Source organism: Oryctolagus cuniculus, chromosome 12 (assembly GCF_051225735.1).
Source record: "Oryctolagus cuniculus isolate XC-2025 breed Fujian yellow rabbit chromosome 12, ASM5122573v1, whole genome shotgun sequence".
Taxonomy (NCBI): domain Eukaryota; kingdom Metazoa; phylum Chordata; class Mammalia; order Lagomorpha; family Leporidae; genus Oryctolagus; species Oryctolagus cuniculus.
In genome coordinates this window covers 53247817-53270085 of record NC_142878.1, presented here as the reverse complement: position 1 = coordinate 53270085, position 22269 = coordinate 53247817, and the positions used below count along the sequence as shown (strand labels likewise).

Here is a 22269-nt window from a genome sequence, read left to right as displayed (position 1 = left end):
ATTTTGATTTCTCTTTAATATCTCAATTTCATGTTCAACTAAATTCCTCATTTCATTTTGATTTCTTCTTGTTATTTCATTTTTATGAGAGAGATTTTCTGTCCTGTCCTTTATGGGTTTCTGTAGTTCATACATTTGTTTTTGATTACTTCCAAATGTTCTTATCATAATTTTTTTTGAATTTGCATCTTGCATTTCTTCTATCTCATCATCTTCATAATCTTGTACTAGATTGTCATGTTTATTTGGGAGTGTCATGTTGTCTTCCTTGTTCTTGTTTCCTTAGTCTTTGCATTTGTTGTTTGGCTTGTGGAGATATTCTTTGGTTTCTTCTTTTTTTTCCACTGTAGTGGCTTTTCTCATTGTACTATTACTCTAGATTAAGTGGACTCTCTGCTTTTGGTGAATCTCTAGTGGCTTGTGGTGGGTGTGGCCAGAGAGCTCTATTCAGTTCTTCAGGGTTAAGGGTGTGCCGAAGGTGACCCACCCGGGTTTGGCGTGGTATTCTCTCTCTCTCTCTCTCTCTCTCTGTCTCTCTCTCTGTCTCTCTTTTATTCAGAAGGGTAGTAATTCTGCTCAGGGAGCTCTTGTCCTCGATGGCAATCAGTGCCTGAGCGCTAGCCCCAGTGGATATAATATTCATCTGTTCTGTCTCAAGGAGCACACAAAGGATCTGTGCAGTTTTCAGTGTAAGTTCAGATTCCGCTGCAATGTCTCTCATTGGGTAGCCAAGGCCACTCGAGATTATGAGTCTCCCACCGAGACTACTCACTTCTCAGCCATACTGTGAGTTCTCCCACACACCCTCAATTTTTTTTTCACAGTCCTGGTTCATAAGCTCCACACATTCACTAGGTCCTGTTATTACTCCCCTCCAGAGTCAAGGGTTTCTGTTTGGCTGAGGGCGGGTGCAGCCCCGAGCTGACACAGCGGTCACATATGTCCAAAATGGCATCTGCTCTGTTGTCTTGCATGCCTTTAAAAGGTGTGTGGAGTGAGAATCGTCCGTACCATCCCTTTTATTTTTTTTTCTCTCCTGTAGTTAATCTGGTGTACTTTACCCACCTGGCTTCAAGCCTTGTTCCCTCTAGGCTCTTCCTGCTGCTTTTCCACCAGTGTCTCAGGCTGCTGTGGTTTTGCCTCACCTCTCTTTCCAGCTCTGGTGCAGAGGAGACTCTCGGCAGCAGGGCTCCTGAGCCATGGGTGCCCATGCCCTCCAGGTCGATCCACATGTCCCTCTAACTCCGGAACAGTTCCCTGTGCAGTTTTTTCCCAAACTCAACCCTGAGACTTCACTATCTCCACTTTTATTAAAGTATCTTTTCCTGGACTATCAGTGAGCTCTCTCCGTATTCCACCATCTTGGAACCCCCCTCCCCTCATTCTTTATACAGAATATTACACATAACCATGACTATAATTGCCACAATGTGCTATGTGTCACTGGGACTTGTGACTTCTATCTGTCCAACTGTTTTTTTAAAATATTTTATTTATTAATTTGAGAGGTAAAGTTACAGAGAGAGGGAGAGACAGAGACAGAGAAGTCTTCTCTCTTCTGGTTCACTCCCCAAACAGATACAACGTGGGGAGCTGAGCTGATATGAAGTCTGGCGTCAGGAGATTCTTCTGGGTCTCCCCCATGGGAGCAGAGGCCCAGGCACTTGTGTGTCTTCTACTGCTTTCCCAGCCCATAAGCTGAGAGCTGGATTGGAAGAGGGTGCGAACTTGTGCTCGTATAATGTGCTGGCACCACTGGTAGCGTCTTAACCCACTAAGCCACAGTGCTGATCTTCTTGGAATTGTACATGTGAAATACATGAAATCTGTTCTCTTTGTATTAATAAAACATTTTTTAAAATGATGATGATGATGATGCCAATGATGATGATAGGGATAAACATTTACCTGCTTTCTTTATAGTTACTCGTCTTGTAACTAGATGATCATACTGACTGGCTACTTATATACTGTAAGTCAGCGGCATCACAAGGATGGATTTACACCCTTATTACTCTCTGTGTGGGATTTGATGAGTGCATCCCTTTGGAACTGATTTTTTTTAAATTTTAAAAAAAAATTTTTTTTTTTATTTTTTGACAGGCAGAGTGGACAGTGAGAGAGAGAGACAGAGAGAAAGGTCTTCCTTTGCCGTTGGTTCACCCTCCAATGGCCGCCGCGGCCGGCGCGCTGCGGCCGGCGCGCCGCGCTGATCCAATGGCAGGAGCCAGGAGCCAGGTGCTTTTCCTGGTCTCCCATGGGGTGCAGGGCCCAAGCACCTGGGGCATCCTCCACTGCACTCCCTGGCCACAGCAGAGAGCTGGCTTGGAAGAGGAGCAACCGTTACAGAATCCGGCGTCCCGACCGGGACTAGAACCTGGTGTGCTGGCGCCGCTAGGCGGAGGATTAGCCTAGTGAGCCGCGGCACCGGCTTGGAACTGATTTTAAAGACAGGAACTTACAGCTATTCATGCCAGGCATATGTTTTAAGCTGAGGACAGCTTTATTATTATTATGTAGCCAACACTGTCATTTCTATCAATTTAACTCATTTGCATATTACCTCCTTTCTTAACTCACTTTTCAATTATTATAAGGAAGGAGAGATCCCTCATGTCAAAGCGTGTTCAGTTCCTAATGGCAGAATCTGTGGGTTTTGGCTGACTCCACCTGGGGCTAGTGTTGGTGTCTCCTCGTTCCAGGCCACATAGAGTCACTGCCCCAGTGGTGATATGATCACCATGCTGCTTATGTTTGAGGCTTGGGAGCAGTGCACAGAAAATAATTGTGGGAGAAAGGGGGAAGAAATTTAGACAATGGGAAAAGAGAATTTGAGGGCTGCATATGCATTAGGGGTCTCCCAGTCCAAATGCCTTACTTTACTTTTTATGATTATTTACTTATTTTTTAAGTTTTTATTTAATGAATGCATTTTTTATAGATTTTAGGAATATAGTGGTTCTTTGCCCCATACCCGCCTTCCCACCCCAACTCTCATCCTACCTCCCTCTCCCTCTCCCATCTCCTTCTTCATAATGGTTCATTTGTAGTTTGATTTTATATACAGAGGACCAACTCCATGTTAAGCATAGATTTCAACAGTTAGCACTCATGCACACACACAAAATATAGAGTAGAGTTTGGGAACAAACTTTGCAGTCGATTCTCATAGTACAATTCATTAGAGGCGGATGTCCTACATGTGGAGTAAGTGCACAGAGACTTCCTTTGTTCCTTTAACAATTAACACTCTTATTTATGACGTCCATGATGACACAAGGCTCTTGCCGTGGGCTTCCAAGGCTATGGAAGCCTTTTGTGACCATAGACTCCATCAGAATTTGGACACGCAAATGCCTTACTCTAATCACAATCAGTACAACAGAGAAATTTGGGATCAGGAAATGATGGACTCTGGTCACTGGCATTTGGGACATGTCAATCAGAGGAGGATATGGGGAGGTCCAATGCAGAGACTGGTAACTGTGGATGGGCTTCTTAAGTTCATAAACTCCCTGAGGCTGAGCCTGCTGTGCTGTGTTATTAGAGTGCGGGTATCAGTCAGGTGTTTCATCGCATTTTTCAAGAATCAGTGCACTGTGAAAGATGCTGATGATCTGAGTCTGGGTAAGAGTCACGTGAAGAAAGGCACTGAGAGGATGGCAGGGCATTGGTCAACAATCCAGGTAGAGGATGGGGAGGGAGCAAGACATGACTGGGTGTAGCGGAATTTGCAATAAATAACTTCCCAGGGAGGAGCTAGTGTTTTTGTGTTGGTAATAAATGTGTGTGGGGGGGAGGTAATCACCAGCTGGCAGTACACATTCAAAGGGATGGGCCCAAGAGTCCAGCACTTCTTCTATTTTAAAGGATTATTTAATTTATTTGTAAAGGCAGAGTTACAGAGAGGCAGAGAGAGAGAGAGAGAGAGAGAGAGAGAGAGAGAGAGAGAGGTCTTTTATCCACTGGTTCACTCCTCAAATGGCTGCAACAACTAGAGCTGCGCCAAACTGAAACCAGAAGCCAGGAGTTTTTCTAGGTCTCCCACATGGGTGCAGGGTACCAAGGACTTGGGGGCCATCTTCTACTGCTTTTCCAGGCATATCAGAGAGCTGGATTGGTGGTGGAGCAACTGAGACTCAAACTGGTGCCCATATGAGACGCTGGTACTGCAGACCAGGACTTTAACCCACTGTGCCACAGTGCCAGCACTTCTGTGTAAAATCCTGACTCAGTCACTAATCAGCTATATAGTCTTGGATGAGTGGCTTCAGTTTTCTTAGGGTGAGTTTCCTCTTCTGAAATCTATTGATAGAAAGATCTCATAGGATTTTGTTAGGATTAAACAAAATTACAAAAATAAACACAATGCCACTCCTTTAGTGGCAGGTACTCCAACGTACTAGGAATTCAACAGACACTTAGTTGTTGATCAGGTTTATTTATTTTCCCCAGGGGGTCCATACTCATATTTTCTGCTGTGAGCATTAAACTTGCTTGGATCATCTTCATTAACTCAGTATTTGATTAATAATACTGAAAATCAGTTCAAAATCTATTTGAAGTACATTTGTATAAATATAAAATTTGTATTTCACGAACCTGATGTTGTTCATGGACACAAGACAGGCACTGTTATATACAGTAAAGACACATTATGAATAAACCAGATAAAGTTCCTGCCCTCTTGGCTGATACAAAGAGAAAAATGAGACAAATGTTATAGCATATTAGTTAAGTGCTAGGGGAAAGTAGAGCAGGAAAATGGAGATGGGACTCATGGAGGCAGAGTCACTTCAACTGTGATTTTAGATGTAGGGAGGGGTCACTGCAGGCCTCAAGGAACAAGTGCATGGAGGAAGTGGGGGAAAGTTAGGGTGTACATTTACCAGCCAAGCTTCAGGTTAGGCAACAGCCAGTGCTAAGGCCTTGAGGTGGAGCTGTTCAAGGAACAATGCAGAAGCCAAAGTAGAGTCCGCTGGAGGAGAGGAATGGGAGACTGGCTCACATGTAGGGCCTGGCAGCCACATAAAGGGTGTGTCAGCCCGGCGGATTAGGGGAGTTCTGGAGGGGAATGCGAGGAAATCACATGTGATTCGTATCTCAAAGGGGGAGGATTTTGGCTACCATGTTGAGAGTAGACTGTAGAGAGTTAGGAATACAAGTCAGGCTGTTGCTGTCATCCTGGTGGAATGATGGTGGTGATGTGGACCAAGGTGGTAATAGTGGATGTGCTGAGAAGTGAACAGATCCTGAGGTGTTTAGAAGATAAAACTCACAACATTTGCTGGCATATTGAATAGGAATATGAAGAAAAGAAATCAAAGATGATGCCAAAGCTCTGGACCTAAACAAATAGGAAGATAGTGCTGCTGCCAGGTGAGTGCTGATTGATGAGGCTTGTTGTGGTAGGCAGGGGCGGGGAAGATCAGGAGTTTAGTTGAGATGTGTCAGGCCTGAGATGTGGGCTGAGTTCCTAAAAGAGGGCCAGGCTAAAGACAGTTTTGAGAGCTTTGAGTTTAAGGACAGTATCACAAAAGAGACCTCAGGCATGCAAATTCTAACACTACATTTGTGGTTTGGATTTGAAAAAAGACTGGAGAGATATCAATTTAAAAAGAGATATTGTGGGTGATCTGAGTGTATCAGGATGGTGCCATGCAATTTCAGTACCCTGAGGTGGAGGGAATTGTGTGATGGTAACAGGTGGACAAGTAAGATGACAGATGACATCTTTTAAAAATCATTACTGAAGCCTTTGCATTGTTCCTCCATAGAAGAATTTTCACTTTGTTGTATGTTTGTGAAATGTCACAATACAGTTTACCACCTGGCTAGAGTGCTTGGCTCTCTAGGCCTGAGAGAACAGCTGGAAGAATCTGGTCCCTCCAGGCATCTAAGACAGCTCTCTGCATTATTAGTTAGCATGACTCTACACCATACTCCAGTAATAAATAAACCACAAAACCTCTGTGAATTAACAAAGAGGACTTTATATCCATCTCACACCGACTCTGATGTGTGTGGGGTGCCCTCCTGTCTGCAACTTCATCGGCCTTCAAGGAGGCAGTGATGGAAAAGGATGAGGAGGTCAAGATGCCCTTTGCTGCCTTGGTCCCACTGCAGAGCATGCAAAAGTCCTGTTTAGAAGGCCAAGGTAACTGTCTGGGTTGCAGATAGTTGTGGGATGAACTAGCAACATGGTGTGGAGATCTGAGAACATAAACTGGGTGGCATCTTTGTAACACAGGTAGTGAACTCCAGAGCACATCCCATGCAGAGTGGCTTTGGGAAGCCTGAGGACTCCTGCCTACCATCTCATCCACTATCGTGAACTCAATGTTCACTCCTCTGCCTACTTTGACTATTGCTTTTATTAGTTGAGTTTAATTTTATTTATAAATGACACATGTATACAAATTTATAAAATACAATGTAATTTTAAATAAAGGTGTACTCCATGTTATAATGCAGTATACTTAGTGCAACAGTCACATCAAAAGCTTATGATTTCCTTGAGGTAAAAACGTCAAAATCTTCTCTTTTAACTTTAAATATCCTAAGAAAAGGAGTCAAATGTGAGAGCCATGATGCAAACTGCCAATGCTTGGACTAACCACAAGAGGGCGCATCTTTCTTCAGATGGGGGTTATTTTCCACATGGTTTAAGTGGTTTGACAGGTGCATATTTTGTTCACTCTTCATTGTTGCAACTGCCGCAGGGCAGGAAGGCTGTCTTTCCAAGGAGCAAGGATTTTCCAGGAGATCCTCTCAGAATCCAGGTTCTAAAACCGGAGAGTCACCCTGACATCCGGGGTGCATCCAAGGACTTTGTCTTACTCCTAGCTCACCAGCCATGCTCTCGGTGTCTTGTTCAGTGACTGTGGTGGTCCTGCTGATAACTGTCAGTAAGTGATGTTTTGTTTTTAAATGATTTTCTGTTCCTAATTCTTGGTGAAGATCTCTAGCCCCACTTTCTCCCTGGACTGTCTGTTGACATATTCCTAAATTACAACACCTTAATCATTTTAGGAAGGACGAATGGAGACTCAGTGACCCAGACCGAGGGACCAGTTATCCTCTCTGAGGGCTCATCTCTGACCCTGAACTGCAACTACCAAACCAGCTATTTGGATGTCCTTTTCTGGTACGTCCAGCATATCCATCAAGGTCCTCAGCTCCTGTTGAAAAGTGCAATAGAAAACCAGAGAGTGGAGCATGAACGTTTTCACGCCACTCTTGTCAAGAAGGACAGCTCCTTCCACCTGCACAAATCCTCACTGCAGTTATCAGACTCAGCTGTGTACTACTGTGCTCTGAGAGACACAGTGAGAGGAACCACAGAGGGAGCCGAGCACAAACCCAGAGGCGTGCAGCTGAGGGCTGGGGGTGGGCAGCCCTGGGAGGGTCGAGCTAGGTTTCCCTCCAAAGTCACGAGGTGTCTGCGGACACTCGCAGGGAAGGAACAGATTCCAGCTTTGATGTTCTAGGGCTCTGGAGCCCTGGAAAAGTGCGACTAGGAGCGGGAAGAGGAAATCTAATGAACAGGTGAGTTCCAGTTATCTGAGATGATTCTGCTTTCAGTAAAGGTGCCTCTAGTGTTCCAGCAGGTTGAAGATGTTCCCTGGTGTCTGCTGAAGTTTGCAATGGCTCCTCTGCCAAGAGAAATGTGGATCTGGTCTCTCCTGAGATCTCCTCATCTCTCAGTCTGGGAGATCTGCAAGGATCTCATCATTTTTGCTAAACATAAGATAAGTTAAATTGAATACTAGGGATGCAATCCGATTGAGATCAGCACTGGTGCAAGTCACCCTACTCACAGCCTGAGCTATAGAAACTCTTTCCCCATATCCCAGGACCTTCATTTCCTCTCCAGTTCTCCCTTTGCAGGAATCTTTCCATCTTCTCCCTGTCACGATATACAAGTGCCCAGTCGAGAAATACTGTGAGGGGAAGCTTCCCTTGTCTCTCTGTGTGAGACCCAAGTCAGCTGTGGGTGGGGGTGTGACCCTGGGTTTTGTGTTGCGATTGTTCTTGTTTTTTTTTGTGCATGAAAGGTACTTTAGTTTCAAGCTTGCTCTTCCTTTTTTTAGGAGCATATTCTTTTTTTAAATTATTTATTTATTTATTTGAAAGTCAGAGCTTCAGAGAGGCACAGGCAGAGATAGTGAGAGTGAGAGTGAGAGTGAGAGTGAGAGAGAGTGGTCTTCCATTCACTGGTTCACTCCCAAATGGCCACAATGGCCGGAGCTGTGCTGAAGCCAGGAGCCAGGAGCTTCCTCTGGGTCTCCCATATAGATTCAGGTGTCCAAGTTCTTGGGCCATCTTCTACTGCTTTCTCGGGCCACAGCCAAGAGCTATATTGGAAGTGGAGCAGCCAGAACTTGAACGAGCACTCATATATCATGCCAGCACTGCAAACCGTGGCTTTAATGCATGCACCACAGTGCTAGCTCCAGGAACATATTCTTTTAATTATATTGTGCCTTGCTCTGTTCTTTCAACTGCAGGGGGAATCTCTCGCAGAAAAGAAGTGTGTAGGCATCAAAGATATGGGGTCTCAGAGGGCACCCTCATTACATGAAAATAATCTCCTATTTTAGTCCAAGGAGCCCATTCAGAAGTTGTACTTAAGCAAACACCCATCTGCTTGTGAACCTGGAAGTTGAATATAAATGTACCATTAAGTAGGGTGGGCCTGTGGTGTGGCGGGTAAAGCCGTTGCCTTTAGTGCTGACATCCCATTGTTGGGAGTTACAGTACTGAGTGCTCCACTTCCGATCCAGCTCTCTGCTATGGCCTGGGAAAGTAGTAGAGGATGGCTAAAGTGCTTGAGCCCCTGCATCAGTGTGGGAGACCTGGAAGGAGCTCCTAGCTCCCACTTTGGGTCGGCGCAGCTCTGTCCATTGCGGACAGCTGGGGAGTGATCCCCCAGATGGAAGACCTCTCTCTCTCTGCCCGTCTCTCTCTCTGTGTAACTCCGACTTTCAAATATAAATAAATCTTTAAAAGAAGAAAAAGAGCAATGCCTATTCATGTCCTTTGTACATTCCTTAACTGGATTTGTTGTTGTTGTTGTTAAGCTTCTTGAACTCTTTGTAGTTCCTGGATATTAAACCTTTATCAGTTCCACTGTTTGCAAATATTTTCTTTTTTGCAAATATTTTATTTTTTATTTTTATCCCATTCTGCTGGTGGCCTCTTCACTTTGTTGAGTATTTCCTGCTAACAGAAGCTTCTCAGCTTGATGTAATCCCATTTGTCTATTTTTGCTTTGATTGCCTGTGGTTCTGGGGTCTTTTCCAAGAAGTCTTTGCTTATGCAAATGTCTTGTAGGGTTCTCTGAAGTTTTCTCTGTAATTTGATGGCATCAGGTAAGATTTAGATTCCTAACGAATTGTAGGTTGATTTTTGAAAAGGAGTATGTAGGGGTCTTTATCATAGTTCTGCATGTGTAGTTCCAATTTTTGCAACTCCATTTGTCGAAGATACTGTCTTCTATCCACGGATTGATGTTAGCTCCTTTGTCAAAGATTAGCTGGTTGTAGATATGCAGATTAATTTCTTGGGTTTCTAATCAGTTTAATTGTTCTGCAAGTCTATATATGTGCCATAACCAGGCTGTTTTGATTATAACTGTCCTGTAAGATGTCTTGAGGTATGGTATTGTGGTGCCTCTGTTTTTTTTTTTTAATTGTTGTTGTTTAAGATTGTATTAGCTATTTGTGGTCTGTTTTGTGTCCGTATGAATTTTAGCATCATATTTTTCTAGATATGAGAAGAATGTTGTTTGTAGTTTGATTGGGATTGTGTTGTATCTACAAAATTCTTTCATTAGTATGGACATTTTGATGGTATTAATTCTTCCAATTATGAATATGGAATATTTTTCCATTTTTTGTCTTCTTCTATTTCATTCTTAAAGATTTAAAATTTTTATTGTAGAGATCTTTCACATCCTTAGTTAAATGTATTCCAGGTATTTAAATTTTTTGTACCTATTGTTAATGGGACTGCTCTTACAAGTTCTTTCTCAGCCATGGCATTGCCTGTGTATACAAAGGCTATTGATTTTTGTGTATTGATTTGATATCCTGCAACTTTATTAAATTCTCTTTTGGGTCCAATATTGTCTTAGTGGAGCCTTTTGGATCTACTATCTACATGATTATGTCATCTGTAAACACACACAGTTTGACTTCTTCTGTTCTAATTCGTATCCCCTTGACTTCTTTTTCTTACCTAATGGCTCTGGCTAAAACTTCCAGAACTATGTGGATAGCAATGGGGAAAGAGAGTATCCTTGTTGGGTTTCAGAACTCAGTGGAAATGCTAACACCCTTCTCCCATTCATTGTGAAGCTGTCCTGGGTTGTCATATATTGGCTTGATTGCATTGAGAATGTTCCGTCATATCCAATATGCTCAAGGTTTTTACTACGAAAGAATGTTGTATTTAATCAAATTCTTTTTCTGCATCTACTGTGATAATATACTGTTTTTATTCTTCCATTTGTAATGTGATGTATCACATTTATTGATATGTATTTGTTGAACCAAACTTGCATACCAGGGATAGACTTGCAAGTGGTGTGGTGTGAGTGATCTTTCTGATGTGTTGTTGGATTTGATTAGCTAGTTTGTTGTAGTGTCGCTCGCCCATTCGTGGAGGAATGACACCGGACCCTGCGCTGTTCTTTTTGCCCGGCCCTTCCCGGGTTAGCTGCCGTTTCCTCACTCGCAGAGGAACGATGCCGTCCAGGGTTAGCTGCCACCCCCCCGCCTCCGCAGAGGAGCGGCACACCGCCGGCTGGCTCTCTCAGGGGCTGCTCAGATGTTCCTCAGATGTTGCTCAGTGCATGCTGTCTCTCTCCTCCTTTATAGTCCTCTTCCACCAATCCATGCTCTGCTGCCCACACGCCGAGCACGCTGCTCTCCTCCAATCAGGAGCAGGATCAGCTCCTGCAGCTTATCAGTCAAACTGATGAGGCAGCTGCGTAGAAGTTGTTTGCTCTCTCTCAGCGCCATATTGTGGGAGATCAGATGCATAGAATTAGTCTTAGTTCCAGTAATTTAGTCTAGTCTCAGTTGCTCCCCACATTGTAGAGAATGTTTTTCTGCAAAATTTTAAAATATGTGTCCATATTTTTCAGTCTTTTCTATTATGGCTTAGGTTTTGTTACAAAAGTTCAATGATGTTTCATACTATGAGATCTTCACATAGCATTTCCCAATGATTTCTTCTGTGTTTTTGTTTGTTTGTTTGTTTAACTTTTCAGGTTTGGGCTTAGGGATTCATTTTTCATTTAATGAATTTATTTTGTGTGTCTTTATCCTAATAGATAATACCTGGTATTCAACCATTAGATCTTTCTTGCATAATGGTTTTCCTAACATATATATATCTCCATGCATTGGTCTGCTTCTAGGATAATTATCTCCCGCTTCTCAGCAAGAACGTTTTGCTTACCCACCTACTTATCCATGAATTTTGAGTTTTTATAGTATGGCTGGTGGGACCTGCCTGGTCATTCCACCGTGTGAGCACCAGCTATGCTCTGCTTCCTCTAACTCTTTTGGATGGCATTAGTTTGGCCTCCCTCATGCATGCTCCTTGAATACTTGAAAGAAGCCCTGTAACTTTGCAGTTCTCTCTCGTGAGCTTTTCCTCCTGGTAGCTATGTTCTTGGATTCTGTTTGTCATCATATCCCAGATCCAAACTATCTTCTCAAATCACAAGAGGTAAGAAATTCACTACTTCCACCTCCCAATTTATTATTATAGAAATGATGTCATCACAGAAACATTTCACCTCCTTTCTTTCTGCCTTTCTTTCTCTCTGTGTAACTCTGACTTTCAAGTAAATAAATAAATCTTAAAAAAAGAATGAGTGAAAGAATCATAATTTTATTTTTTATTGCTTACTTGAAAGATTGAGCAACAGAGCAAGGGAGGTAGAAAGAGACATCTTCCATCCTCTGGTCATTCTCCAAATAGACACAACAGTTAGAGCTGGAACAGGTCAAAACCAAGAGCCAGGAATTCCATCCAGGCCCCCCCATTTGTGCAGAGACACAAGCCTGCAGACTCCTGGGTTGGTCATCAGCAGGAAGTGACTGGAAGTGGAGACATGACTGTATCCCAAGCACTCTGAAATGGGATGTCTCAAGCAGCAACTTAACTGCTGTCCCACAATGCACATCCTGAATTACAATTAATTAATGAAATTTTGTTAAGTGCATTTATGGTATGTACCTCTGCATATATTTTGAAATATGTACATTTCTTTCTATATTAGGAATGTGATTCTGCATAGTCAGCATCTTGGGATATATAAACTACAGTGTGGATAAGAAATAATATTAATTTCCTATATTTCCTGGAGTTGTATGGACTCAAATCATAGGAGAGGATCTGTTGCTTCTAACACTGATTGGGATTAGGTTCTCTTGAGAGCAGATTTCTCATGGTCACATTCCCACATGTCTGCTCCACTGATAGGCATTGACTTATCCTTGCCCAGATTTATTCCTGCTGGAATGAACCCAAAGATGCAAGATATTAACACAAATGAGACACAGTTTGGGGAGAGAATTTAAAGGAGTGAAGGATGTAATCATAAGTTGAAATTCTAAACCATGATTTGAGACACTGACAGTAAAATCTAGGGAAGCCTGAATGGTCAGTGGTCAAGGCAACAGCAGGGAGTAATTCTACTGCAGATTATTCAGTAATCAGTTTTGAAGCGGGACCACTCACACTGACATTATCATGTGTAAGCACACCTGAGAGAGATGTACACTTTTTCGAATTATATCTACCTGTAGCCTGATGTTTCTGAGAGTTTCTACTCTTTTCTGTCAATTCCTGCCAATAGATAAACCACATGTCCATAACACACACACACACAATCTGTTCTTCCAGAAGAAAGAATCCTAACATCCACTTTAGGTTCCTCATCACAGTCTACAAGGTATACTCTCCCCATTGGTTACACTAATACAGTTGATTCATGGAAGCTTTCCCTCTGTTCGATCTTTTACTTTACAATTTAGTCATTTTTAATGAGAAAAACTTCCTGTTTTGGTCCATGGCATTATTTCCTAGGAATGGCAAGGTCAGAGCAATGCCAGACTTGGGGGAGCAGAGACTGCAGTGGGGTGCATCTGAGATATTTAGCAAAGCTCTCTATTTTATTACAATCTTAGTGGGTACATATGTGACCTGTAGAAAGAGATTTCCTATTAGACTGAATCAAGATGGTTGTTTTGTCTGAGGGATTCTTGTCCAGTTTTAGAAGTCGGAAAGGTAAGAGGAGGAAGGACTTTATTTCTGAAGTAGTCAGTGGATGCCAGTGTTTTCCTGATCAAGTGGACTAATCCTGTTGGTGACAAACCCGTACCCTCAAGTTCATTTAAAATGTCTCAGAAGAGTGCTGAGAAGATGAAGTGGAATCCCGAACCCCACATTTTCACCCTGTTTCTTTCTGCCAAACTTCATCATTTCTGACTGGGGACACACTTGGACCTTGGTTTACGTGACTCATGGCTGTTTCCCTTGTTCTCCAAAGATGCCTGTCAGGGTGCGAGGATCTGGGAAGCGGTTTAACAGTTGAGGCTCTGTCCAGAAGAGGGCAGCACGTCTCTGCTGATGCACGATGTGGGACTGGCTCTTTTTGCTTGGCTTCTCTAAGAGCAGGCTAAAGACAGAAGCAGGTTCCTGCGCAGCCAGTTTGAAAAACGACTGGTCTTAGGAGGACAGGAAGAGACAACTGATAATCGCTGTAGCTTTCCTGGCTGGAGATTGCAAGTCCTGATAGGTGGAGCCATGGGGACTCTTTCAGGACCGTTCCTCCTGTTCTTGTGGCTGCAGCTGTATTGTGAGTTTGGAGCTTTGGGAAATCAGGGTGATTAGCAAATGTTCTTTAGAAGTCTGAGTGGAGGCGGGCATTTTCTAGGCTGCTTGAAATCATTGTTGAAAAAAATTTGCGGGAATGATGACTTGATGATCGTGTCTGACTTCTCCTTTTGCACAGGTGTGAGTAGAGGAGAGACGGTGGAGCAGAGTCCTTCTTTCCTGAATGTCCAGGAGGGAGACGGCTGTGTTATCAACTGCACTTACACAGACAGTACCTTCAACTACTTCAGCTGGTATAAGCAAGAACCTGGAGCAGGTCTCCAGTTGCTCTTAAACATTTTCTCAAGTATGGATAAGAAAGAAGAGAAAAGATTCACTGTCTTCATGAATAAGAAGGACAAACATCTCTCCCTGCACATTGCAGCTGCCCATGCTGTGGACTCAGCCACCTACTTCTGTGCAGCCCAGCACAGTGCTCCCCATCCACCCGAAGCCTGTACCCAAACCTGTCTCTCTTCATTTTTTAAAAAAAAATGCAGATTATTTATTTGAAAGGCAGTGACAAAGAGAATGGGTGAGGGATGGAGGGAGAGATGGTGAGAGGGAGGGATAGATAGTTAGATCATTCATTCCATGGTTCACTCTCCAAATGGTGCTAAGAGCTGTATCTGGGCTAGGCTGATGGCAGTGGAGGTGGTCCAAGAACTCGGGCTATCTTTTGCTGCCTTCTCAGGCAGGTTAGCAGAATCTAGATCAGAAATCGAGCAGAGAACTTTAATTGGTGCTGTGATAAGCAATGCCAGTACAGTAAGTGGTAGCTTACCTGCTGTGCCACAGTGGCAGTCTCCACTCATAAATAAATAAAACTCAATGAAAAGAATAAAAAAAAGAACATCTGCAATGGAATCTGAAGGTCTGCTCTATTTAATTTTGACACTTGAGCCCAGGATTTTCAGTACTATATTTTCAATAGATGGACACTTAAAAAATTTGAAAGAAATTCACTTTCAAAGTGACCCAATAAATGTTAGAACATTTTGAATGAGTTCTTGTTGGGAGTTAGTGATCTTCAGTGAGATCTCATGTCTCTAGGGTTTACCTTACTGGCAAAAATAAGTTTTCTCCCTTTGTGGACATGTTGTCAAGGTTAGAGAATTCTCTTCTTTTCTTTTTTTCCTTTTTCTTTTTTTTTTTTTTGACAGGCAGAGTGGACAGTGAGAGAGAGAGAAAGAGAGAGAGAGAGAGAGAGAAAGGTCTTCCTTTTGCCATTGGTTCACCCCCCAATGGCCGCTGCAGCCGGTGCATCGCTGTGATCCAAAGGCAGGAGCCAGGTGCTTCTCCTGGTCTCCCATGCGGGTGCAGGGCCCAAGCACTTGGGCCATCCTCCACTGCACTCCCGGGCCACAGCATAGAGCTGGCCTGGAAGAGGGGCAACTAGGACAGAATCCGGCACCATGACCGGGACTAGAATCCGGTGTGCCAGCACCACAGGTGGAGGATTAGCCTATTGAGCTGTGGCGCTGGCTGAGAATTCTCTTCTTGATTGAAAGGTCTTTATACTTTATTAATATGTTTATTGATTTTTTTCTGTGAAATTATTAAATGATGGTATTAGAAAATAATAAAATAAAAGGGAAAAAATTAAAATGTAATTCTGTCATAAAAATAAATAAATTCTCGATAAAAAAAAACTGGATCCATGTATTACTGCCTACAAGAAATACACTACACCAATAAGGATATACAGTCTGAAAGTTAAAGGATGAAAAAGATATTCTATGCAAATGGAAGTTAAAAAACCAGCAGACTGGCTGGAATGACAAACTAATAATTTATATTATTTGGTGACCCGTCTTTGTTAAATTTTGATAAAAATTAAATTCATAAGACCACTATTTTGAATTATTTCCACATATTCTAAATTATGATCAATCTTGTAAAACTTAATTTTTGCAAGTCACTCTTTTCTTTCTTCTGCCATTCTTCTCCTATCCTTGTGGTGAAGGATGGCATTTCTGAACTCTGATATTACCTTTATACAGATAGTTTCTCAAATGCGGGTTTAAGTGCTTTGCCTATTACTTAACTGGGTTGTTTTGTTATTGTTGATTTTCTTGACTCTTTATATCCTCCAGTTTTTAATTCTTTATCAGTTTTATATTTCACAAATAATTTTTCCCATTCTGTTGGTTGCCTCTTCACTTTGCTGAGTGTTTTTTAAAATTTATTTACTTATTTGAAAGGGAGAATTAGAATGAGGCAGATGCAGAGAGAGAGAGGTCTTTCATCTGCTGGTTCACTCCCCAAATGGACACAATGGCTAGAGCTGGGCTGATCCAAAGCCAGGATCCAGGAGCTTCTTCCAGGTCTCCCATGAAGTGCAGGGGCTCAAGGACTTGGGCCATCTTTCACTGCCTTCCTGGGCCATAGTAGAGAGCTAGATCGGAAGAGGAGCAGCCAGGACTTGAACTGTTACCCACGTTGGATGCCGGCACTGCAGGCGGTGACTTCACCCAATACACCACAACACAGGCCCCTTATGAGTATTTCTGTTGCAGTGCCGAAACTTGTCAACTTGATGTAATCCCATTTGTCAATTTTGACTTTGATTGTCTGTGCATCTGGAGTCTTTTCCAAAAAGTCTTTGCCTATACCAATATCTTGCTTATTTTCCTCAATGTTCTCTAGTAATTTGGTGGTATCAGATCCATTTTGAGTGGATTTTTGTGTACAATGTAAGGTAGGGTTCTAGTTTCATACTTCTGCATGTGCAGATCCAGTTTCCCCAGCACCATTTGTTAAAGAGACTGTCCTTGGTCCAGGGATTGATTTCAGTTCTTTGTCAAAGAGGAGCTGATTGCAGATGTATGGATTGATTTCTGGAGTTTCAATTCTGTTCCAATGGCATATGAGTCTGTTTCTGTGCCAGTGCCAGGCTGTTTTGGTTATAAGTGTCCCATAGTATGTCTGGAAATCAGGTATTGTGATGCCTCCAGTGTTATTCTTGTTCTAAAAGAGTGATTTAGGGAGTGGTGCTGTGGCGCAGCGAGTTAAAGCTGCAGCCTGCAGCACCAGCATCCCATATGGGTGCTGGTTCAGGTCTTGGCTCCGCTTCCAATCCAGCTCTCTGCTATGGCCTGGGAAGGCAGTAGAAGTTGGCCCAAGTGCTTGGGCCCCTGCACCCACTAGGGAGACCCAGAAGAAGCTCTTGGCTCCTGGCTTCAGATCAGCTCAGCTCAGCATTTTCCATTGCGGTTATTTGGGGAATGAACTAGTTGATGGAAGACCTCTCTCTCGCTCTCTCTCTCACTCTTGCTCTCGCTCTCGCTCTACCTCTCTCTGTAACCGTCTTTCAAAAAGATAAAAAAATAATAATCAGATTGATTTAGCTATTCAGGGTCTTTTTTGTTTCCATATGAATTTTTTAATTATTTATTTATTCATTTGAATGTCAGAGTTACACAGAGAGATGAGAGGCAGAGAAAGAGAGGTCTTCCATACGAAGGTTCACTCCCCAGTTGGCTGCAATGGCTGGAACTGCGCCAATCTAGGGCCAGGAGCCAGGAGCTTCTTCTGGGTCTCCCACGTGGGTGCAGGGGCACAAGGACTTGGGCCATCTTCTACTGCTTTCCCAGGCCATAGCTTAGAGCTGAAATTGGCAGTGAAGCGGCTAGGTCTTGAACCAGCCCCTATATGGGATGCCGACGCTTCAGGCCAGGGCATTAATCCCCTGCAGATGAATTTTAGCATCCTTTTTTCTAGATCTGCAAGGAAACTCATTGGTATTTGGATTGAGATCCCATTGAATTTGTACATTGCTTTTGGTAGTATGGGCATTTTGATGATGTTGGTTCTTCCAATCCATGAACATGGAAGCTTTTTCGTTTTTTAAAATGTCTTCTTCTAGTTATTTCTTTAATGTTTTGTAATTTCCATCACAGACATCTTTGACCTCCTTGATTCAATTTATTCCAAGGTATTTAATTCTTTTTTTTTTTTTTTTTGACAGGCAGAGTGGACAGTGAGAGAGAGAGACAGAGAGAAAGGTCTTCCTTTGCCGTTGGTTCATCACCAATGGCTACTGCGGCAGGCGTGCTGCAGCTGGCGCACCACGCTGATCCAAAGCCAGGAACCAGGTGCTTCCCCTGTTCTCCCATGCAGGTGTAGGGCCCAAGGACTTGGGCCATCCTCCACTGCACTCCCGGACCACAGCAGAGAACTAGATTGGAAGAGGAGCAACTGGGACAGAATCTGGCATCCCGAGCAGGACTAGAAACTGGGGTGCCCGCGCTGCAGGCAGAGGATTAATCTATTGAGCTGCAGCGCTGGCCTTTAATTCTTTTTGTAGCTATTGTCAATTGGATTGATCTTATAAGTTCTTTCTCAGCCAGGGCATTGTCTGGGTAGAAAAAGGCTATTGATTTTTTATGTTGATTTTACACCCTGCTACTTTACTAAAGTCTTTTATGTGTTCCAATAGTTTGTTAGTGGAGTCTTTGGGTCCCCTATATAGAGAATCATGTCATCTGCAAATAGGGATAGTTGATTTCTTTCCTTCCCAATTTGTATTCCTTTGATTTCCTTTTCTTGCCTAATGGCTCTGTCTAAAACTTCGAGGACTATATCAAAGTTCACACCCTTGTCTAGGTCTGGATCTCAGTGGGAATGCTTACAGCTGTTCATCATTTGGTAGGATGCTGGCCATGGGTTTGTCATAAATTGCCTTGATTGTGTTGAGGAATGTTCCTCCCATAATCTACTTGCTTAAGGTTTTCATCATGAAAGGATGTTGTATTTTATGAAATGCTTTCTCTGCATCTCTCAAGTAAAATAGCCATCTAGTTTCTGTTCTTCAGTTTGTTGATGTGCTATATCACATCTATTAATTTGCAAATGTTGAATCATCCCTGCATTTCAGGGATAACTCACACTAGGTCCAGGTGAATGATCTATCTGATGTGTTGTTGGATTTGATTAGCTAAAATTTGTTGAAGATTTTTGGCTCTATGTTCATCAGGGATATTGGTCTATAGTTCTCCTTCTCTGTTGTATCATTTTCTGATTTCAGAAGTATAAGATGATACTGGCTTCATAGAAGGAGTTAGGGATGATTTCCTCCATTTAAATTATTTTGAATAGCTTGAGAATTGGAATTTGTTCTTTAAACGTCTGGTAGAATTTAGCAGCAGGGGCTGGCGCTTTGGCGCAGCAGGTTAATGCCCTGGCCTGAAGCACCAGCACCGCATATGGGTGCCAGTTCTAGTCCTGGCTGCTCCTGTTCTGATCCAGCTCTCTGCTATGGCCTGGGAAAGCAGTAGAGATGGCCCAAGCCCTTGGGCCCCTGCACCCACGTGGGAGACCGAAACGGAACTCCTGGCTCCTGGCTTCAGATTGATGCGGCTCTGGCATTGTGGCCATTTGAGGAGTACACCAGCAGATGGAAGACACCTCTTTCTCTCTCTTTCTGCCTCTTCCCTCTCTGTGTAACTCTTTCAAATAAATCAATAAATCTTAAAATAAAAGAATTCAGCAGTAAAGCCATTTGGTCCTGAACTTTTCTTTTTTGAGAGAGTCTTTATTACCAATTTAATTTCCATATTGGTTATTGCTTTAACATTTTCTGAAAAGAAAGATTTGCTTATTTACTTGAAAGTTACACAGAGAAAGAAGGAGAGGCAGAGAGAGGTCTTCCATCTGCTGGTTCACTCCCCAGTTGGTTGCAACAGCTGGCGCTGTGCCGATGCAAAGCAAGGAGCCAGGAGCCTTCTCTGGGTCTCCCATGTAGATGCAGGTGTCCACGGACTTGGGCCATCTTCTACTGCTTTCCCAGGCCACAGCAGAGAGCTGGATTGGAAGTGAAGCAGCTGGGACTGAACCAGCGCCCATGTGGTATGGCAGCACTGAAGGTGGCGGCTTTGTCTGCTACACCACAGCGCTGGCTCCTGTTAATGTTTTCTATGTCTTCATGACTCAGTTTTGGTAGATTGTATGTATCTAAGAATCTATATATTTCTTCTATGTTTCCCAATTTGTTTGCATATGGCTCTTTGTAGTAATTCCTGATTATTCTTTTTATTTCTTTTGTATCTATTGTTTCATTTCCTTTTTTACCTATGATTTTCTTGATTTTGGTCTTTTCTCTCTTTTTTGTTTGTTAGTTGGGCCAATGGTGTTTCAATATTGTTTAGTTTTTCAAAAAACCAGCTCTTCATTTAACTGATCTTTTGTGTTGTTGTTGTTGTTTTTTTTTTTTTTTGTTTCCATTTAGTTTGTTTCTTCTCTAATTTTTTTTTATTTTTTTGACAGGCAAACTGGACAGTGAGAGAGAGAGACAGAGAGAAAGGTCTTCCTTTTGCTGTTGGTTCACCCTCAAATGTCCGCTGTGGCCGGCGTGCTGCGGCTGGCACACCGTGCTGATCGGAAACCAGGAGCCAGGTGCTTCTCCTTGTCTCCCATGCGGGTGCAGGCCCCAAGGACTTGGGCCATCCTCCACTGCACTCGCGGGCCATAGCAGAGAGCTGGACCAGTAGTGGAGCAACCGGGACAGAATCTGGCGCCCCAACTGGGACTAGAACTTGGTGTTCGGTTTCACAGGCAGAAGATTAGCCTATTGAGCCATGGCACTGGCTCTTCTCTAATTTTAATTATTTCTTTCCTCCTACTAATATGGTGTTTGTTTTATTATTGTTTCTTTAGGTCCTTGAGATGCATTGATAGCTCATTTATTGGTACCTTTCCAATATCTTGATGTAGACACCAATTGCTCTAAACTTCCCTCTTAACTCTGCTTTTCTTGTATCCTGTATGTTTTGATATGCGGTATTGTCATCTTCATTCACTTCCAGAAATTTTTTGATACATCTTTAATTTCTTCTATGACCCACTGTTTATTCAGGAATATGTTGTTTAGTCTCCATTAGTTTGCATCTGATCTATAGATTTCTTTTTTTTTAAATGCTTTTGCTATCAGGCCGTATTCTTTTTTTTTTAACTTTTATTTAATGAATATAAATTTCCAAATAATAGAATATGGATTACAATGGCTTCCCCCACATAACGTCCCTCCCACCCGCAACCCTCCCCTTTCCCACTCCCTCTCCCCTTCCATTCACATCAAGATTCATTTTCGATTCTCTTTATATACAGAAGATCAGTTTAGCATACATTAAGTAAAGATTTCAACAGTTTGCTCCCACACAGAAACATAAAGTGAAAAATACTGTTTGAGTACTAGTTATAGCATTAAATCTCAATGTACAGCACACTAAGGACAAAGATCCTACATGAGGAGTAAGTGCACAGTGACTCCTGTTGTTGACTTAACAAATTGACACTCTTGTTTATGGCCTCAGTAATCACCCTAGGCTCTTGTCATGAGCTGCCAAGGCTATGGAAGCCCCCTGAGTTCACTGACTCTGATCATATTTAGACAAGGCCATGGTCAAAGTGGAAGTTCTCTCCTCCATTCAGAGAAAGGTACCTCCTTCTTTGATGACCCATTCTTTCCACTGGGATCTCACTCGTGGAGATCTTACATTTAGGTGTTTTTTTTTCCCCCAGAGTGTCTTGGCTTTCCATGCCTGAAATACTCTCATGGGCATTTCAGCCGGATCTGCATGCCTTAAGGGCTGATTCTGAGGCCAGAGTGCTCTTAAGACATTTGCCATTCTATGGGTCTGCTGTGTATCTCACTTCCCATGTTGGATCATTCTCTCCCTTTTTTATTCTATCAGCCAGTATTTGCAGACACTAGTCTTGTTTATGTGATCCCTTTGGTTCTTAGTCCTATCATTACGATCAATTGTGAACAGAAATTGATCACTGGGACTAGTAAGATGGCATTGGTACATGCCACCTTGATGGGATTGAATTGGAATCTCCTGGTATGTTTCTAACTCCACCCTTTGAGGTAAGTCAGCTTGAGCATGTCCCGAATTGCACATCTCTTCCCTCTCTTATTCCCACTCTTATATTTAACAGCGATCACTTTTCAGTTAAGTTTCAGCACTTAAGAAGAATTGTGTATTGATTACAGTATTCAACCAAAAGTATTAAGTAGAACAAACAAAAAAAATACTAAGAGGGATAACATATTAAGCTGGTCATCAACAGTCAGGGTGAGGGCTGATCAAGTCACCATTTCTCATAGTGTTCATTTCACTTTTACAGGTTTCCTTTTTGGTGCTCAGTTAGTTGTCACCTATCAAGGAGAACAAGTGGTATTTGTCCCTTTGGGATTGGCTTATTTCACTCAACATAATGTTTTCCAAATTCCTAACAGGGATCACTTTTCAGTTAAAATTTAAACACCTAAGAATAATTGTGTGTTAATTACAGAGTTCAACCAATGGTACTAGAACAAAAAAAAATACTAAAATGTATAAAGTATTACATTGTACATCAACCGTCAGG

General features: G+C 42.6%; 1 gene segment (V, D, J or C); it reads left to right on the top strand.

The window, feature by feature from the left end:
• The first annotated feature begins 6719 nt into the window (after window positions 1-6719).
• LOC149123042 (T-cell receptor alpha chain V region RL-5-like) lies at window positions 6720-7875 on the top strand. The segment is given in 2 exon segments: window positions 6720-6908; window positions 7033-7875. Coding segments are annotated over 2 exon segments (510 nt in total).
• Window positions 7876-22269: the final 14394 nt, after the last annotated feature.